The sequence below is a fragment of the Cebus imitator genome, unplaced genomic scaffold (genome assembly GCF_001604975.1).
Source record: "Cebus imitator isolate Cc_AM_T3 unplaced genomic scaffold, Cebus_imitator-1.0 Scaffold95, whole genome shotgun sequence".
In the NCBI taxonomy this organism is placed as follows: domain Eukaryota; kingdom Metazoa; phylum Chordata; class Mammalia; order Primates; family Cebidae; genus Cebus; species Cebus imitator.
In genome coordinates, this window is record NW_016107410.1 from 6,588,989 (window position 1) to 6,604,841 (window position 15,853).

Below are 15,853 nucleotides of genomic sequence, written 5' to 3' on the forward strand. Positions count from 1 at the left end.
CAAACCAAAGCTTGTATCACATACTTGAGTTAGCTTGCCTTACCAGGTTCCCCAGTCTTACGACTGATGGTCGGTCTGCCAGTCATCTGGACCTTCATATTGGAAATCTGCCCTTTTTTCTTCCTTTCTGCTTCATTGCTTCACCTCGGACCTAATGAATAGGTTTCTGTCACTAATAAACTGATGGTATACTTCATACAGTGTTGAAATGGCTCAGTAGATTTGTAGTTGCACTCTAACTCACTGTGCATTTGAAACATTCTCATTAAGTTGAAAAATTTTCTGAGTTTATCTACCTTAAACTGCTGATTTTTGTGTGTTGTTCTTCCCTAACCTTGCCTAAACTATAATATGTTGTAAAATAATGAAGTATATTTTATTTCACTACTAAGAAGTCACCATATAAATGTCATTATACACAATTAACACAAAAATTGTGGCCTTCTGATTTAAAGAAAAATGCCTAAGAAAGAAAAAATAAAGAAAAATGCCAACCTACCAGGATTTAAAGATTCTTCTGCAAGTGTGCTTCTGGGAGGAATCAGTACTCTTTCACTGAAACCAACTTTGATTTCCTCATTTTTCATACTTTATGTGCAGTTAGTTTTTCTGTGGTTTAGGAGTATGAATTAAGAAGCAAATTTTCTGTTTCAGTATGAAATTTAATACAAATCTTTCTTGTATATTCAGCGGCCATTGCAGTCATTTGGACAGACAGGAAAAAGGTCTAAGGTATAGTAAATATTTTGGTGTGCTGGCATGCCAAGGGCCTTCCTTCATGCTTGATGAATCCTTGTTTTCATATAGCACTACATTCAGTTTAGTTCTTTCATATTTTTTGGGGGGGCAGAAAGCTTATTTTGTTTTATTTGGGGTTTTTGTCTTGCCTAGTCGCTTTTGTGCATTGCTTTTTTATCTTGATGGTTCTTTATCTGTAGAGAAAATCGCTTTCTCACCATTCTTTGGGATATGAAGTTGGAATTATTCTCATTGTTTCTATTGCTATAATTTTCAAAACTGCAATTGTTTGTTTTCCTTCTTAACAAAGGCCTTTAGTAGTGATTAATGATATATTTAACTTGCACATTTCATCTACTGTTATACATGGCAGACACTATTTATAAAGAAACTTAGAAACTCTTTCTAGGGGGCTTTTGGATATGCCCTAGATTTCTGAAATGTAGTGTTAATTATAAATACTTCTCTTTAGTCAAGCTCAAAGTTAAAGCTAGTTCGGAGCCTTGCAGTGTGTGAAGAATCACCACCACCCCCTGCAGCAGAGATATCACAGGAGAACCAGGTAAAAAAAAAAAAAAAAAAAAAGCAAAACAAATGTTATTTCAAGCCATGGTGGAACTGGAGAAATTTTTTTTATGATTAAATTAAGTTAGTGTTTGTTAACGTTTGTTTTATTTTTCCTGAATGAAACTGATTCAATAATACTTGGCACCCAAAATACACATGATAAGTTAGAAAAACTCTTTGCTTCAATCTAAGGCTTTGAGCAATGATTTCTCTTCTTGAAAAACTTAGGAATCATGCAGTTAATTAGGAATGTGGCTTTAAGAGAGTTATAAATTATTTTTGTAAAGTTAAAAAATATTAAGGTGGCACATCCAGTGAAATATAATTGTGATGAAATTTGCTGTTTTAGTTTTACCTTTTAGAAATTTTTCAAATACTTAATGCTTGTATGCAAAGAGACTACCCAAGACTTCTTCTTGATAGGTTATTTAATGTAACTTGAATGCATGGTGAAGCCAATTTTCATATTACTTTGGCTGTTCAATAATTACCTAGTACTTCTAATTTCTCACGTCTATTCTTGTAAAATTTAGAACAATGAAGTTTAGGCAAACCATTTACTTTGCCTCTTATATTCTTTTTAATGCTATGTCTACATTTCTGTTAATCTCAGCTATGGGTTGATCTCTGTCTTGTGTTATATCTGTATATTTTTGCATAAATATTTTTGGACCCTTTACCAATGTTTATCATGTGATAACTTTGCTTAGTGGCTTGTTCTACTTAAGAAGAGTTTGAGCAACTTAAAATGCTTCTATGTCCCAACAAACAGTTTCCAAGGAATTCAGGGAATATTGTGGTTATTTAAGAAGCCATGACTGATCCATGACATGTACATCTTTTTTATAAAGCAAATATCATTATACATTTGGTGATTCAAACTAAAACTTTTATACTTTCCCTTGATTTACATGATACCCTCGGAAGCCTATTACAGATATTGAGAATAATTGTCACATATTTAGAATTGTACCGTTTTTAAAAAGCACTACATTTTTTATTGCTTCAAAAATGCAAGGAAAATGTTTTGAAATAGATTGTTGTCAATGAAATGTACTTAAAAATCTGTTTGCTTTGACATTTCTTTGCATCAGAAACATAGGGCTGAAAATTAATTTGTGATTTTTTTTTTTAAATGTAGCTACATGGGAGATAGCTGTATGCATGTTTGATAAAATTGATATATTTTAGCAATAAAATAGACTTTCTAGCAAAAAGCAGAAATACAATCAAAGTATTTACTAAATCCTTGCTTAGAGAACATTTTCAAATACTAACCTTTGGGTTTTGCATGGTTGTGAAAAGACTGAAGAACTATAATACAATCTGAAAAAAAATCAGTAAAATTGTTTTTTGAAACAGCACTTTTAAAAAGTTCTTTTAGCCGGGCACCGTGGCTCACGGATATAATCCCAATACTTTGGGATGGCCGAGGCAGGTAGATCACCTGAGGTCAGGAGTTTGAGCAGTTTGGCCAACATGGTAAAACCCTGTCTCTACTAAAATTACAAAAATTAGTGTGTGTGGTGGTGCATGCCTGGCTACTCAGGAGGCTGAGGCAGGAGAACCTCTTGAACCTGGGAGGTGGAGATGGCAGTGAGCCGAAATTGTGCCATTCCACTCCAGCCGGTGTGACAAGAGCAAAACTCTGTCTCAAAAAAGAAAAAAAAAAGTTCTTTTGTACAAGTTAGAGTAAAGAATACACCTGTTTGGGATGGAGTAGTAGGCACTGTAATGTTTTCGAAAATCCATTTATTTGTTTTGTTGACCAAAAAACAGATTTTATACCATCTTAGCCTCATAACACTGAAGGATGACCTTTGTTTTTTCTAGTGCATTTTACCTATTTGAAAAATGTTGAGGGAGAAACTGTTATGGTACTAAATTGGCTAGTTAAAATTTATATGAGGAAAAAAATAACAGGAATATATGTTGTGTATTGATACATACATTATTGATTATAGATAATTTCTTGTGTTTACAGTTCAAAAAGATGAGTTATGACATATGGATAATAAAAGGAGCTATATCACAATTCAGTTATTTCCCCATCATATATTCTTTCTCAGTTTCTCTTAGATACAGCAAACTTTTTCTTTTTGGATAATAGTCTATGAATAAAATCCTCTGAATAAAAGATACTTCTTTTAGTAGGAAGTCTTTTTCCAAACCTTGAGATAATTAAATTGCACCTGAGTGGAAATTGGAAAATAAATTATTTCTCATGAAATGTGCTAGTATCTAATCCTTGATGGTAGACACCCTTTCCAACTAATTTGCTTGATTCAGAATGTGATTTTTGAGGAATTATCTGGAATAAAATTCATTATTCAAAAAGTGGAGAGGCAATTAAGAGAGAGATGTCACTTGTATCTAATGAGAGCTTGTGAGTAGGAAGTGACCTCAATGACAGATGTCAATGACAGAGTGAATAGTAAAGGAAAAGCAGCTTCCTATGGAGAGGTAGCTATTATTCCAGTTATTTATAGTCAGAACATTTTGTATATAAGGACATCAGCATTTAAAATGTATCTTGTTTATTCACTACTGAAAACTGGGCCAACTGAAGACAAGACCTCAACACATTAAGACTACAAGATTTTAAAAATATAATTCCTTTTGATAAAATAGTTTAATATCTGTAATTAAAACATATAGTTGGCCGGGCACGTTGGCTCACACCTTTAATCCCAGCACTTTGGGAGGCCGAGGCGGGTGGATCACGAGGTCAAGAGATCGAGACCATCCTGGTCAACAAGGTGAAACCCCGTCTCTACTAAAAATACAAAAATTAGGTGGGCATGGTGGCGCGCGCCTGTAGTCCCAGCTACTCGGGAGGCTGAGGCAGGAGAATTGCTTGAACCCAGGAGGCGGAGGTTGCGGTGAGCCGAGATCGTGCCATTGCACTCCAGCCTGGGTAACAAGAGCGAAACTCCGTCTCAAAAAAATATATATATAGCTTTTTGAGGAGAGCTTAGAAATGAAATCTGCTACTCACTGGAAGTGCCATTTAGTGAAGATCGAAGAGGAGGTAGTGTGAAATCTCTTCTCCCAGCCTGGATTTCATTGGGTTCCTCTTGGGTAACCAGAATAGAAGATACAAGTCAGGAAAAGTAAATATTATACTTCTGAAAAATAGTTCTGGGATTCATTTCTAGATACCTGTTTTACAGTTAAAAAAAAAAAAGTAAATAAAGTAGGTTGGAAAATGAATCACAATAAGAAAAATTACTTACTGATTAATGACTGTAAGGAATTTGCCAATGTCTTTGGTAAACAAGACAGAGAGAGTCATAAAGCAAATGTTTGTCATCTTAGTGAAAACTGCCATTGTGCATCATTTGCCCTATATTATGAACACAAATTTGAACTGGTATGATGTAATAAGAGATGAAAACAGCAGGTAGTAGTCCTATTGGGGTAAAAAAAAAAAAAATCTATGTGTCTGATTGATGGTTTTCATGACTATAGAACAACAGTATAATTTAGTCTAAAAATAGGCTACACCTTTTCTTTAGTAAAACTGATGTAGAATTTATTATAGCTTTCTTTGTAACTTTACCTAAGTAAACAGACATACATGATTTTTACTTTTTCTGTCTGTGTGGATTAATTTCTAGTAATCCCTTTGGGTTCTGGAATTGCATGTAATGACATTGCTTCTAAAATAAAATGTGAATTAGTTCTCCATTTCAGCCTTATAGAATGTGGTTACTTTACAGTTAAACATTACATATCTGTAAGGATACAGTCTTGTTTGAAATCTTTCTAAACAACTTTGTGGTGATTGAAGGATTAACAGTGATATATGAGTCTCAAAAATGAAATAAACTGTGCTGTTTATTTTGGAAATTTTTGTACTTACATTTTTACATGGAGAACAAAGGAGTGTGTGATTATAAAGGCTACTCAGAAACCTAATTTTTATTAGTCATTGCCTTGACTCTTATACATGTGTATTGTCACGCTTGATGATAATTGTTGCTTTTGCTTGGCATCTTCATTGCAAAAGTAGGTTAAGAAGACCCGAGTTCTCATCCTCCAGGGATTTTACAAGTTGATGCACTTAAACTATAATAGGAAATAATTAGTTTCTCTAAAATAATCTTGAGAATATGTTTTAATTGGTATATTCAACTCAGAACACTAAGTTTTAACATTTTATATAAAGTATCTGATAAAAGTGGTATTTTTAAGTTGTTTTTGAGTTTGAAGATTCCAGTTTGGTAAAATAATCTTTTTGCTCCGTACAATTTTGTGTTACTCAAAAAATATAAATGTGTGTTATTAAATGAATTATGTTGTGTTTTCATTGAATAACTGACTTTGCTTTCCAACAGGAGAAAATTCAGATCCAGTTAACACAATCATTTGAGAAAGAAGAGAGGCCCTCAAAAGATGAAGCAGGAAAAGAAAAGGCCAGTGATAAGTTGCCCAGAAAAATGTTATCAAGAGGTTTGCAGTTCTTTTTTTTTTTTTTTAAATAATTTTGCTATTAGTCATTCCATCCTTTACCTCTCGAATAATTATATATAATATATCTTTATGTAAAATGATACAGAACAGAATGGAAGGATGATATCTGGGCAAAATTGTTGAACACAATTTTATATATCAGTAAGACATTTCAGCCAAAATTTGCAACACATAACAGACATTGAGGAAGGGAAGCATCTTAACTCTTACTGGTCCCTCACTCATAGTAAAATACTAGAGTCATTATAATTTATATATTGATTCCACTAAGGATATTATCACTCTTTAATTCCTTATGATACAAAGAGCTGATGAGTAAGTGTATCCAGTAAGAATATTCTTGGAAACAGAATGTTTATTTTTCTTAATTTTGGAGGATCTTCACTATAATCTAATATTGCAGACTACAGATCAATAGAAATGCTTTTTAAATTTAAAAACTCAGTCACCTTGGCCAGTACTATAAATAGTATAAGGATATTATTACATTTAAGGAGAAGATAGCATGAATATTTGAAAGTATTTTGAAAGCAAGCCATTTTTTTAATAGACCTGATAAAAATCTAAAATTCTTTTACATTTAAAAATTCTATCTACCTCCAAATTATTGCCTCCATTTGTATTCATATCTGAACTAAGCTGTCTTAATTTGCTACAAATGTAGTTAATTATGTAAATCATTTAAATATTTTACCCATGGAGGCATTTTAAACATGAAGATGTGGTGAGTATATAAAAGAATCTTTAAAGAATTTAGAGGAAATTAAATAGACATATATGAGAGGTTAATTTTTTTAAGAATGTACATGGACATGCAGTTATATAAACTCTTGTCATGCACATTAGATCTGAATAGAAAAATTGTCTTGTGAGTCCATTGTAACTTTTCCTACTTTGACATTTTTTTCAATGTGGGGCATCTTGTTTTATATAAGATATACATCATATGTAAAAGGGAATGGGATTTGTTTTCAAACAACTTTATACTGGGTTTTTGTGTTGTTGTTTTTTAGATTCCAGTCAAGAATACACTGATTCAACTGGCATAGATCTACATGAATTTTTAGTAAATACATTAAAAAACAATCCCAGGTAAAAATTAAATTTATAAGGTTTCCATTGCTTCTAGAGTGCCATAATTTTGCTATATATGTTTTCATTATTGAGTTAGAGTATTAGAGTAAGACTGCAGATATTTGAAGTAACACCAAAAACATTTTAGTTTTTCAGGGCAAAGATGTTGGTCTAGTATATGCATCTTTTTGCATTTTGCATGTTACCATGATGTACGAATTTTGGGAAACACAGAATCACTAAGATATTTAGACTCTTAATTTAGTTAGGTATATACCATTAATCATGAGAAAAAAGAAAAATATCTCATCATAATGCATTCAACCAAATAAGAACTTAGTGTATTCACTTATTATTAGTTTTTGAACTTTTTAAATGCAAAATTTTTGTTCTTTTTTGCTGAGTTTATAAGCCATCAACCCAAAGATTTTTGAGGTGTTTATTTGTGTCAGTACTTTAATTGTGAAATCTTTAATTTTGTCAGATCCCTAAATGAGTAATTTTTAACTTTTTTGACAACTCATAACCACTTTGAGGCATTCTCCGTACAAAAATGGCTACCCACAAATTATCTGACCAATACTTTCATCGAGGAAAGATACCAAGGGGAAGAAATCTTCCTCTAAATGTTAGCTTTCCATAGTAGTAGGTATTTGACATACATTTAAGTAAAAATAAAATAATGTCACTAGATATAGGCACATAGAAGATATGAGAGTTGTTCATCTCTTATACAGCCTTGCTTCAAGATAACCTGTTTTTATTCAGATGTATTGTATTTAGTACTATCTTGACTTTCTGTTTTGTATTTAATATCAATGTGAAAGAGAATTGCCAGAAAGGAAAGTGGTCTCTGTAATAGGAGCTGAAGGATTATAGGTATGGAGTTAGAAGATAGGCAACTCTGCTTGACTTTTTTTCCTTCAGTTCAAGTTTATTCCTCAGTAGTCTCAACAGAAAGATAAATTTATGAGTCTGTTGAACAGCTCTAACCATGTGCCAAGCATTGTGCTAAACACTATAGATATGAAAAGGAGTGAGATAAAAGTCTGTCCCTACAGTATTCACTGTCTGTGTACTAGAAACAGACGTGATAATGAAAATAGAACAAATGTAAAAGAGGTTTACAGGTGCTTTAATAACCAAAGAAGGGCCCCAACCTCTGAAAGAATTTGAGAATGTGTGGGTCAAGATGGCCAGAATGTGTCATTGCAAAGGTAGTGCCTAAGTTGAATCTTGAATTAAGAGTGTTTTGGCCGGGTGCGTTGGCTCACGCCTATAATCCTAGCACTTTGGGAGGCCGAGGTGGGTGGATCACCTGAGGTCAGGAGTTCAAGACCAGCCTGGCCATCATGGTAAAACCCCATCTTAAAAAATAAATAAATAAAAATTTTTAAAAATAAATAATTAATTAATTTAAAAGATTGGGCCTCTTTATTTAAAAAAAAAAAAAAAGTGTTTTAAATTGGAGCTGTCCATACAGAGAAGCATGGGAAGAGCATTCCGGATAGAGACTAGAGGATTGCCAAGGCATAGCTGTGTGAGAGGAAGTGTTATATCTAAGGAAGGATAAGATTGTACCCTCTGGCTCTCACAGGCGTATGGCAAGTTGTTCTAGACAGTAACAGTAATGGGGCTGGTGAGGTATGAAACATGGGTCATATCCAACTGTCCTCAACATAGAATAATACCAGTACCCTAAGGCAGTATGGAAATGTGAGGGGACCTTTTGATTGTTGCAGTGAGTGCAGCATGCTATTGGGAAGCCAGGGGTGCTAAAAAGACCTATAAAACAGCAATGAACAATGAAAAATTGTCTTGAAATGCCGTTAGTGCATCTATCAAGAAATACTGAGTATGGCGTGCTAAGTTAAGAAATAGTTACAGGATTTTAAATAGGGCCATGCCATAATGAGATTTGTGTTTTGGAAAGATTACTTTGGTGTATTAGAAAGATTATTTTGGCAGAGATAACTGTGAACAAAGACAGTGGCTAGGAGACCATAGAGAAGAATGGAGAAGAAAAGGTACATTTGAAAGATATTTAGAAAATACTGTGGTAGGACTTGATGATCATTTGTATATGGAAAGGCAATGGGGACAGTAGACTGGAACAGAATGGCCAAGTGCTAAAGATAGCAAAAACAGGGCACGGGGGCACAGTGGCACATGCCTGTAATCCCAGCTACTCAAGAGGCTGAGGTGGGAGGATTACTGGAGCCCTGGAGGTTGAAGCTGCACTGAGCTATGATCTCATCACTGCCCTCCAGCCTGGAACCCATCTCTAAAGACAGATTGCCGAGGAATCCCGAAAACATTTGTCCTGGAACTCAACCAAAAGCAAATAGTTTCACAGAAAAGAACAGCGTAGGGGTTCATGCCTGTTTATCCCAGCACTGTAGGAGGCCAAGGCAGGTGGATCAGCTGAGGTCAGGAGTTCAAGACCAGCCTGACTAACATGGTGAAACCCCATCTCTACTAAAAGTACAAAAACTAGCCAGGCATGGTGGCGCATGCCTGTAATCCTAGCTACTTGGGAGGCTGAAGTAGGAGAATTGCTTGAACCCGGAAGGCAGAGGTTGCAGTGAGCTGAAATCAGGCCGTTGCACTCTAGCCTGGGCAACAAGAGCAAAGCTCCGTCTCAAATAAATTAATTAATTAATTAAAATAAAATAGCAGAAGGATATGAAAATAGAAGTATTGTAAGATTGTGAAATATATAAATTTGGTCTCTGTCCCTGTTTCCTAGCGTGCAACTAAAATGCCTGTAATCTCCAAAGAGCTGTCTTTTTGTATACTAATGTTGACAGAGCTTTAGGATAGGGCTGGTCCCTGGAAGGAGAAAGGCATGATTAGAGGGTTGGGACTTCAGCCCCAGCTTCCAACCTCCTGGATGAGGAGATTGATAAAGGTCAAGTTGATCTCCACTAACAATCATGCCTACATAATGAAGCCTTCATAAAAACCCAAAAGGACAGGTTCAGAGAGCTTCCAAAAGCTGAATACATGGAGGTTCCTAGAGGATGGCAGGCCCCAGGAAAAGCTTGCAAGCTCCATGCCCCTTCCCCTTACCTTGTATGCATCTCTTCATCTTTATCGTTTATAATAAATGAACAAATATAAGTGTTCGGTGATCCACTCCAGTAAACTAATTGAATTCAAAGCAGGGGTCATGGGAACCCCAACTTGAAGCCGGTAGATCCAGAGGCCTAGATTTGCAATCGGTGTCTGAAGTGGGGCGGTCTCGGGGACTGATTCCCAAACTGTAGGATCTGACACTGTCTCCAGGTATATAGTGTCAGAAGTGAATTGGAGGACACCCAGCTGGTGTCCGCTGCAGAATTGCTTGTGTGCTTGCTGGTGGAGAGAAATCTCCACATTTTGGGGGTCATGGAAGTCTTCTGTGTTGATTGTCGTGTTGGTGTGAGAACAGAGAGAAAACATGATTCAAGAGGTTTTCCAACACAAGTACCAAAAATAATTCATTAGATTCCGAAATTAGAAGCTGTTGGCTATTTTAACAAGTCATTTCACATTTGGAATAGGATGGTGGAAACTAGAATTCCACCATGGGTTGAGGAATAAGTGGTAAGGTAGGAAATTCATAGCTAGTGTAAGTAAAACAAGATCCTAGACAGGCAGATTTTTTTCTTCTCTCTAAACCTGTGGGAAAGACATCAGCAAAGAGCAAAAGATTATATATAAATTTTTATGGATTCCAAATTATGTTTTGATTGTGTATTTTTCCTCTATAGATGCAAACTTTTTTGTTGTTGTTGTTGCCCGGTCTGGAGTGCAGTGGCGTGATCTCGGCTCACCACAACCTCTACCTCCCAGGTTCAAGCAATTCTCCTGCCTCAGCCTCCCAAGTAGCTGGGATTATAGGCATGTGCCACCACACTAAACTAATTTTGTATTTTTAGTACAGATGGGGATGTCTCCATGTTGGTCAGGCTGGTCTTGAACTCCCGACCTCAGGTGTTCTGCCCACCTCAGCCTCCCAAAGTGTTGGGATTACAGGCGTGAGCCACTGTGCCCGGCTGATGCAAACATTTTTAAGTTATCCACATTGACATTTTTTAGCTGTACAGTTTAATGGTTTTTAGTATATTCAGTATACAGATAGAAGCACTATCACCACAGTTTTAGAACTTAGTCATTGCCCCCAAAAGAAACCCCATGCATTGTAGCTATTCCTATGCTATGGTAATAATAGTAAAACTGATAAGAGATGATCCCAACCCTAATATATTTTCTGTTTCTGTAGATTTCCCTGTTCTGGACATCTCATATGAATGAAATTATATAATATGTCATCATTCATGACTTAACATTTATTCACTTAGCATAATGTTTTTAAGATTCATCTGTATTTTAGCATGTATAGGCTTTTTATTCCTTCTGTGTATGCATTTTTATTTGAGCAAATATACACGTGAGGCTGGGCGTGGTGGCTCACACCTGTAATCCCAGCACTTTGGTAAGCCAAGGCAGACGGATCACCTGAGGTTGAGAGTTCGAGACCAACCTGACCAACGTGGAGAAACCCCATCTCTATTAAAAATACAAAAATTGGCCGGGTGTGGTGGTGCATGCCTGTATTTCCAGCTACTCAGGAGGCTGAGGCAGGAGAATCACTTGAACCTGGGAGGTGGAGGTTGCTGTGAGCCAAAATCACACCATTGCACTTGGCCTGGGCAACAAGAGCCAGATTACATCTCAATTTAAAAAATATATATATATACAAGTAAATAATGCATGTAATAGCTAATGTGTAAGTTACTATTAATGTCATTGTGGGTTTAGGAAGTTGAAGCTAATGTTAAATTTTGTGAGAAATAAGGTTTGCTGAATAAATGACTCGGTATTCTCTCTCAGTGAAGCATGCAACTAATTTCCAGATATACCTGGTACACAATTAGTTAGAAGTAAAGCAAATTCTCACTGAGCTTTTGGGGTTGAATATTGCCTGGAGAATTCTACTAGATGTTAAGCAGATTTATTTTTAATGATACGAAAATTTAGTCAACCTTTCCATTTTGGATCACTTTTATTTAACAATTTTTTTTCATATCATTAAATCTTCATTATCTTGTTCATAGCCCAATAAATAAACTAAATTTCAGGTGTTAATAAGTTAGCTGCAATTTCTGGGTGTCTGCAATATTTTCAGAGGCTATCCTATTAAATACAGTCATTAATGAATTAGAACCTAGGAACCTGAAGGAGTTGTTAATAAAGATTTCACTCACTAACATAATTTTATACCTATTTTTGTGTTGCTTTTAGCCATATTGTATAAATTTATATGTAGAGATATGGATGGTACAGATAACTGTATTATGTAACTAACAGGATAACAGTACCATGGGTTAATTCTGACAATGGATTTTTTTTAAGTATTTTGTTTTGCTCTAGGGAACATCATGTATTTGTTTGCTGTTTGTAACATCTTCTAAAAGTTGTTTTTATTGGAGGTATTGTTTAAGTCATTTTATTTCTTATCTGTTACAGAGATTTGACCAAGGTCATATGAAACATTGGGTAGAAGGTGGTCAAACAGAAGCATTACTGTTTTCTGCTTTTTAAAATTTGCCACTGGTATAACAGCTGTTACCTCTTTCTCCAAAATTACTTCTGGAATAATGACTAGAACACTAGTAACTGAAAGATTGTTAGCCCTTCATTTTAGCTTTTAGTAGTTGTTTATTAATTACCTTTTTTTATTCTTTAATAATAAACAGCATGTATCAGTTCATTTTAAAGGTTGTATGATAGAAGTTTTACTTTGTGCCTACTTTTGGATGGTTTTGGCTCACCTACTAAATATCAATATGCTTTAAGAAAGTAATTTGTAAACCTCTTAGTTTGAGTCTAATATGTAGGGCCCCTATAAAGGATTAGTAACCTTTAACTTATCACTATTATAAAAGTATCTAACCTTAATTCCAGATTTGAAAATTTGAAAGCCTGTATAAGCTACAGTATGAGATAAAAGGCAGAAGGTGCAAATCTTAAGACCTCAGGAAAGTTGTCTTTTTTTTTAGCAAGTGCTACTAAAAGCAATGTATCTTTTAGAAAATAAGTGGCCCAGATAATCTAAAAATCCTCTGCAATCTATAGATCTGCATATTAAGGGAGAGAAAGCTTAACTTTGTATCAATGGCTAGTAAAATTGTTAGATTTTATGTTATTTCATGGAGATAGTGGAAATTTCAGTGGCAGTACATTCACTGAAGAACAGTTAAAATATCTTATACCTGCTGTTTAGCTCAAACACGGAAAATCAGTATAAATGTACTGTTTTATGAACTCCAAATAAGTTGCCTGCTTTTTATTGTTTTTATGAGTCGGAGTTTTGCTCTTGTTGTCCAGGCTGGAGTGCAATGGTGTAATCTCGGCTCACCACAACCTTGCCGCTCAGGTTCAAGCGGTTCTCTTGCCTCAGCCTCCTGAGTAGCTGGGATTACGGGCATGCATCACCACGCCCGGCTAATTTTGTATTTTTAGTAGAGACGGGTATTTCTCCATGTCAGTCAGGCTGGTCGCGAGCTCCCGACCTCAGATGATCCACCTGTCTTTGCCTCTCAAAGTGCTGGGATTACAGGCATGAGTCACTGCGCCCGGCTAGTTGCCTGCTTTTGATTCTCGTCTTTATTTTTTTACAATAAGGCAATATGTAAATATAAAAGTTACTAAAAATACTGTCTCAAGATAAATTAACCCCAAAAGCTTGGATGAGGCTGTGCACCGTGGCTCACGCCTGTAATCCTAGCACTTTAAGAGGCGAAGGTGGGCAGATCACTTGAGATCAGGAGTTCAAGACCAGCCTGGGCAACATGGTGAAACTACATCTCTACTAAAAATATAAAATTTATCTGGGCATGATGGTGCGCACCTATAACCCCAGCTACTCTGGAGGGTGAGACAGGAGAATCACTTGAGCCCAGGTGGTGGAAGTTGCAGTAAGCTAAGATAGCACCACTGCACTCCAGCCTAGGCAACAGTGAGACTGTCTCAGAAAGAAAATAAAACTTGGATGAAAGAGGATCTTATAGTTTAGTAAATAAATCCTTTTTTTTGGGAAAACTTTAGGAAGTAAAAATTCTTTACCCTCCCCCCAAATTAAAAAAAACAGAATGCTAAAAAGCCCTTCTGGATACTATCTTATTTCATACAAAATATATTTGTTGAACCCTTTTATATACAAATAGTCCAAAGCACTATATGACAGTAATTGTGATAAATGCTGTTAAAATATGAAAGAAATGATTCCAAGAAAGAATATGAGAATGTGTTTCACCAAAGGGGGAACAACATCATGTTCAAGGTACCTGATAGGAGCTTGGCAAATATAGAAATAAACCAGGATGATAACAGTTTCGTGAGTTCAGGTCAGGAGAAGAGGCGGAGCTGGATAAAGACCAGTTCATGCCTGCCTTGTACATATGTGTAGTTCTAAGAGCAGTGAGAAACCTGTGATAGATTTAACCAAGGGAGTGATTCGTGATCACATATGTGTTCTTAAAAGATTGTTATGCATGTTTAATGTAGAATGGATTAGAAAAGATCAGAGAAGATACAGGGAGACAGTAAACTCCTGCTACAGTATTCAAGCCAAAAGTCCTGATTACTTGGATCCAGGATTGTGGCAGTGGAAAAATAAATCAAAGGTAGATAAAATTTGCAGTAGTAAATAACTGTACAGGAGGATTTGGAAAAGGATGATTAAAAAAAAAAAACCTTCCAGAGCAGCCTGACCAACATGGAGAAACCCTGTGTCTACTAAAAATAGAAAATTAGCCAGGCATGGTGGCGGCTGCCTGTAATTCTAGCTACTGGGGAGGCTGAGGCAGGAGAATCGCTTGAACCCGGGAGGCAGAGATTGTGGTGAGCCGAGATCATGCCACTGTACTACAGCCTGGGCAACAAGAGAGAAACTCTGTCTCAAAAAAAATAATCAAAAAACTTCTCATGCTTCTAGTATCATACTGAGTAGAAGATGGTACCACTTACTGAAATGGGAAATACTAAAGGAAAAGCAGGTTTGGAGACAAAACTGAATATTGCTATAATTTTTGTAAAAATGTAGTTATGTGTTCAGCTTGGGATTTAAAATCACCAGATAGACATGTTTTTCTTTTGATTTTGTTAAACTAATATAAAAATGTATAGTTAAATATTTTAATGATGCAGGGGGAAGTTATTACTTAGTTTTGTGAAACTTTTGCAATATAGGAGAATCAAACACAGGTCTGTTGTGTAGACTTTAAGGTAACCAAATCAGGGGCTACCAATTCCTCTGTTAAAATTGAGTAATCTGCATAGTGTCTATTTTAGGGAATCATTAATCTCTCGGCCTCATTTTCTTGATCTATAAATTTTGGAAGACAAAACTGAATGATTTGTAAAGCTGCTTCTAGCTTTAAGGTTCTGTAAGTTACTTTTTTTTTTTTTCACATGTACGTGAAATTTCCAATTAGCACAGGAAAAATCTGGATCCATGTTCTTGGTGTGTGGGCAAGAAGGTCCATTGGGTAGTGATACCATTAATTTGCTGCAGCCTAAGTGCACTAAATAAGACTCTAGTGATCTAAAGGAGCACATACAGGTACTCCCTAGAGTTCTTATTTATTTTATATGTTGGAGGTGTTTGGTTCACTTACATTTTTATGGGAAAATTTTAAAATATGTAATAGCAATTTATAGAATGGATTGAAATGTCCTCTTCTGAGTTAGTGATATAATTAATACTTCTTTGCTGTAGTCCCATCTACATACTCCTATTGGATTTCCATAGGAGTATTCCTGTTGTTACTGGCATTGCATGTTCTTTCGAGTACTGTTTCTATGGTGTTCAGTATGATAACAGCCATGAGCCTAACTAAAGATGTCTGTTTTTCTGTTTGCTCTCCATTTTATTAAATGAGAAAATTAAAACTAAAATGCTCTTATTATCCATACGTTCACAGAGCAAACTCTAATATAGTAATACCTA

At 35.5% G+C, this 15,853-nt stretch overlaps 1 protein-coding gene across 21 annotated transcripts in view; it reads left to right on the top strand.

The window, feature by feature from the left end:
• Positions 1-15,853, top strand: part of R3HDM1 (R3H domain containing 1) — a 195,160-nt gene that overhangs the window by 86,533 nt on the left and 92,774 nt on the right. For 17 of the 21 annotated variants that reach the window (XM_037741156.1, XM_017536048.2, XM_017536044.2 and 14 more), the window contains exons 4-7: positions 691-732; positions 1,211-1,300; positions 5,646-5,760; positions 6,795-6,873. In XM_037741156.1, coding sequence (XP_037597084.1) covers positions 691-732; positions 1,211-1,300; positions 5,646-5,760; positions 6,795-6,873 — 326 coding nt within the window. The remainder of the gene's footprint in view (positions 1-690; positions 733-1,210; positions 1,301-5,645; positions 5,761-6,794; positions 6,874-15,853) is intronic. The other 4 variants (XM_037741162.1, XM_017536057.2, XM_037741161.1 and 1 more) reach the window with 1 other exon arrangement.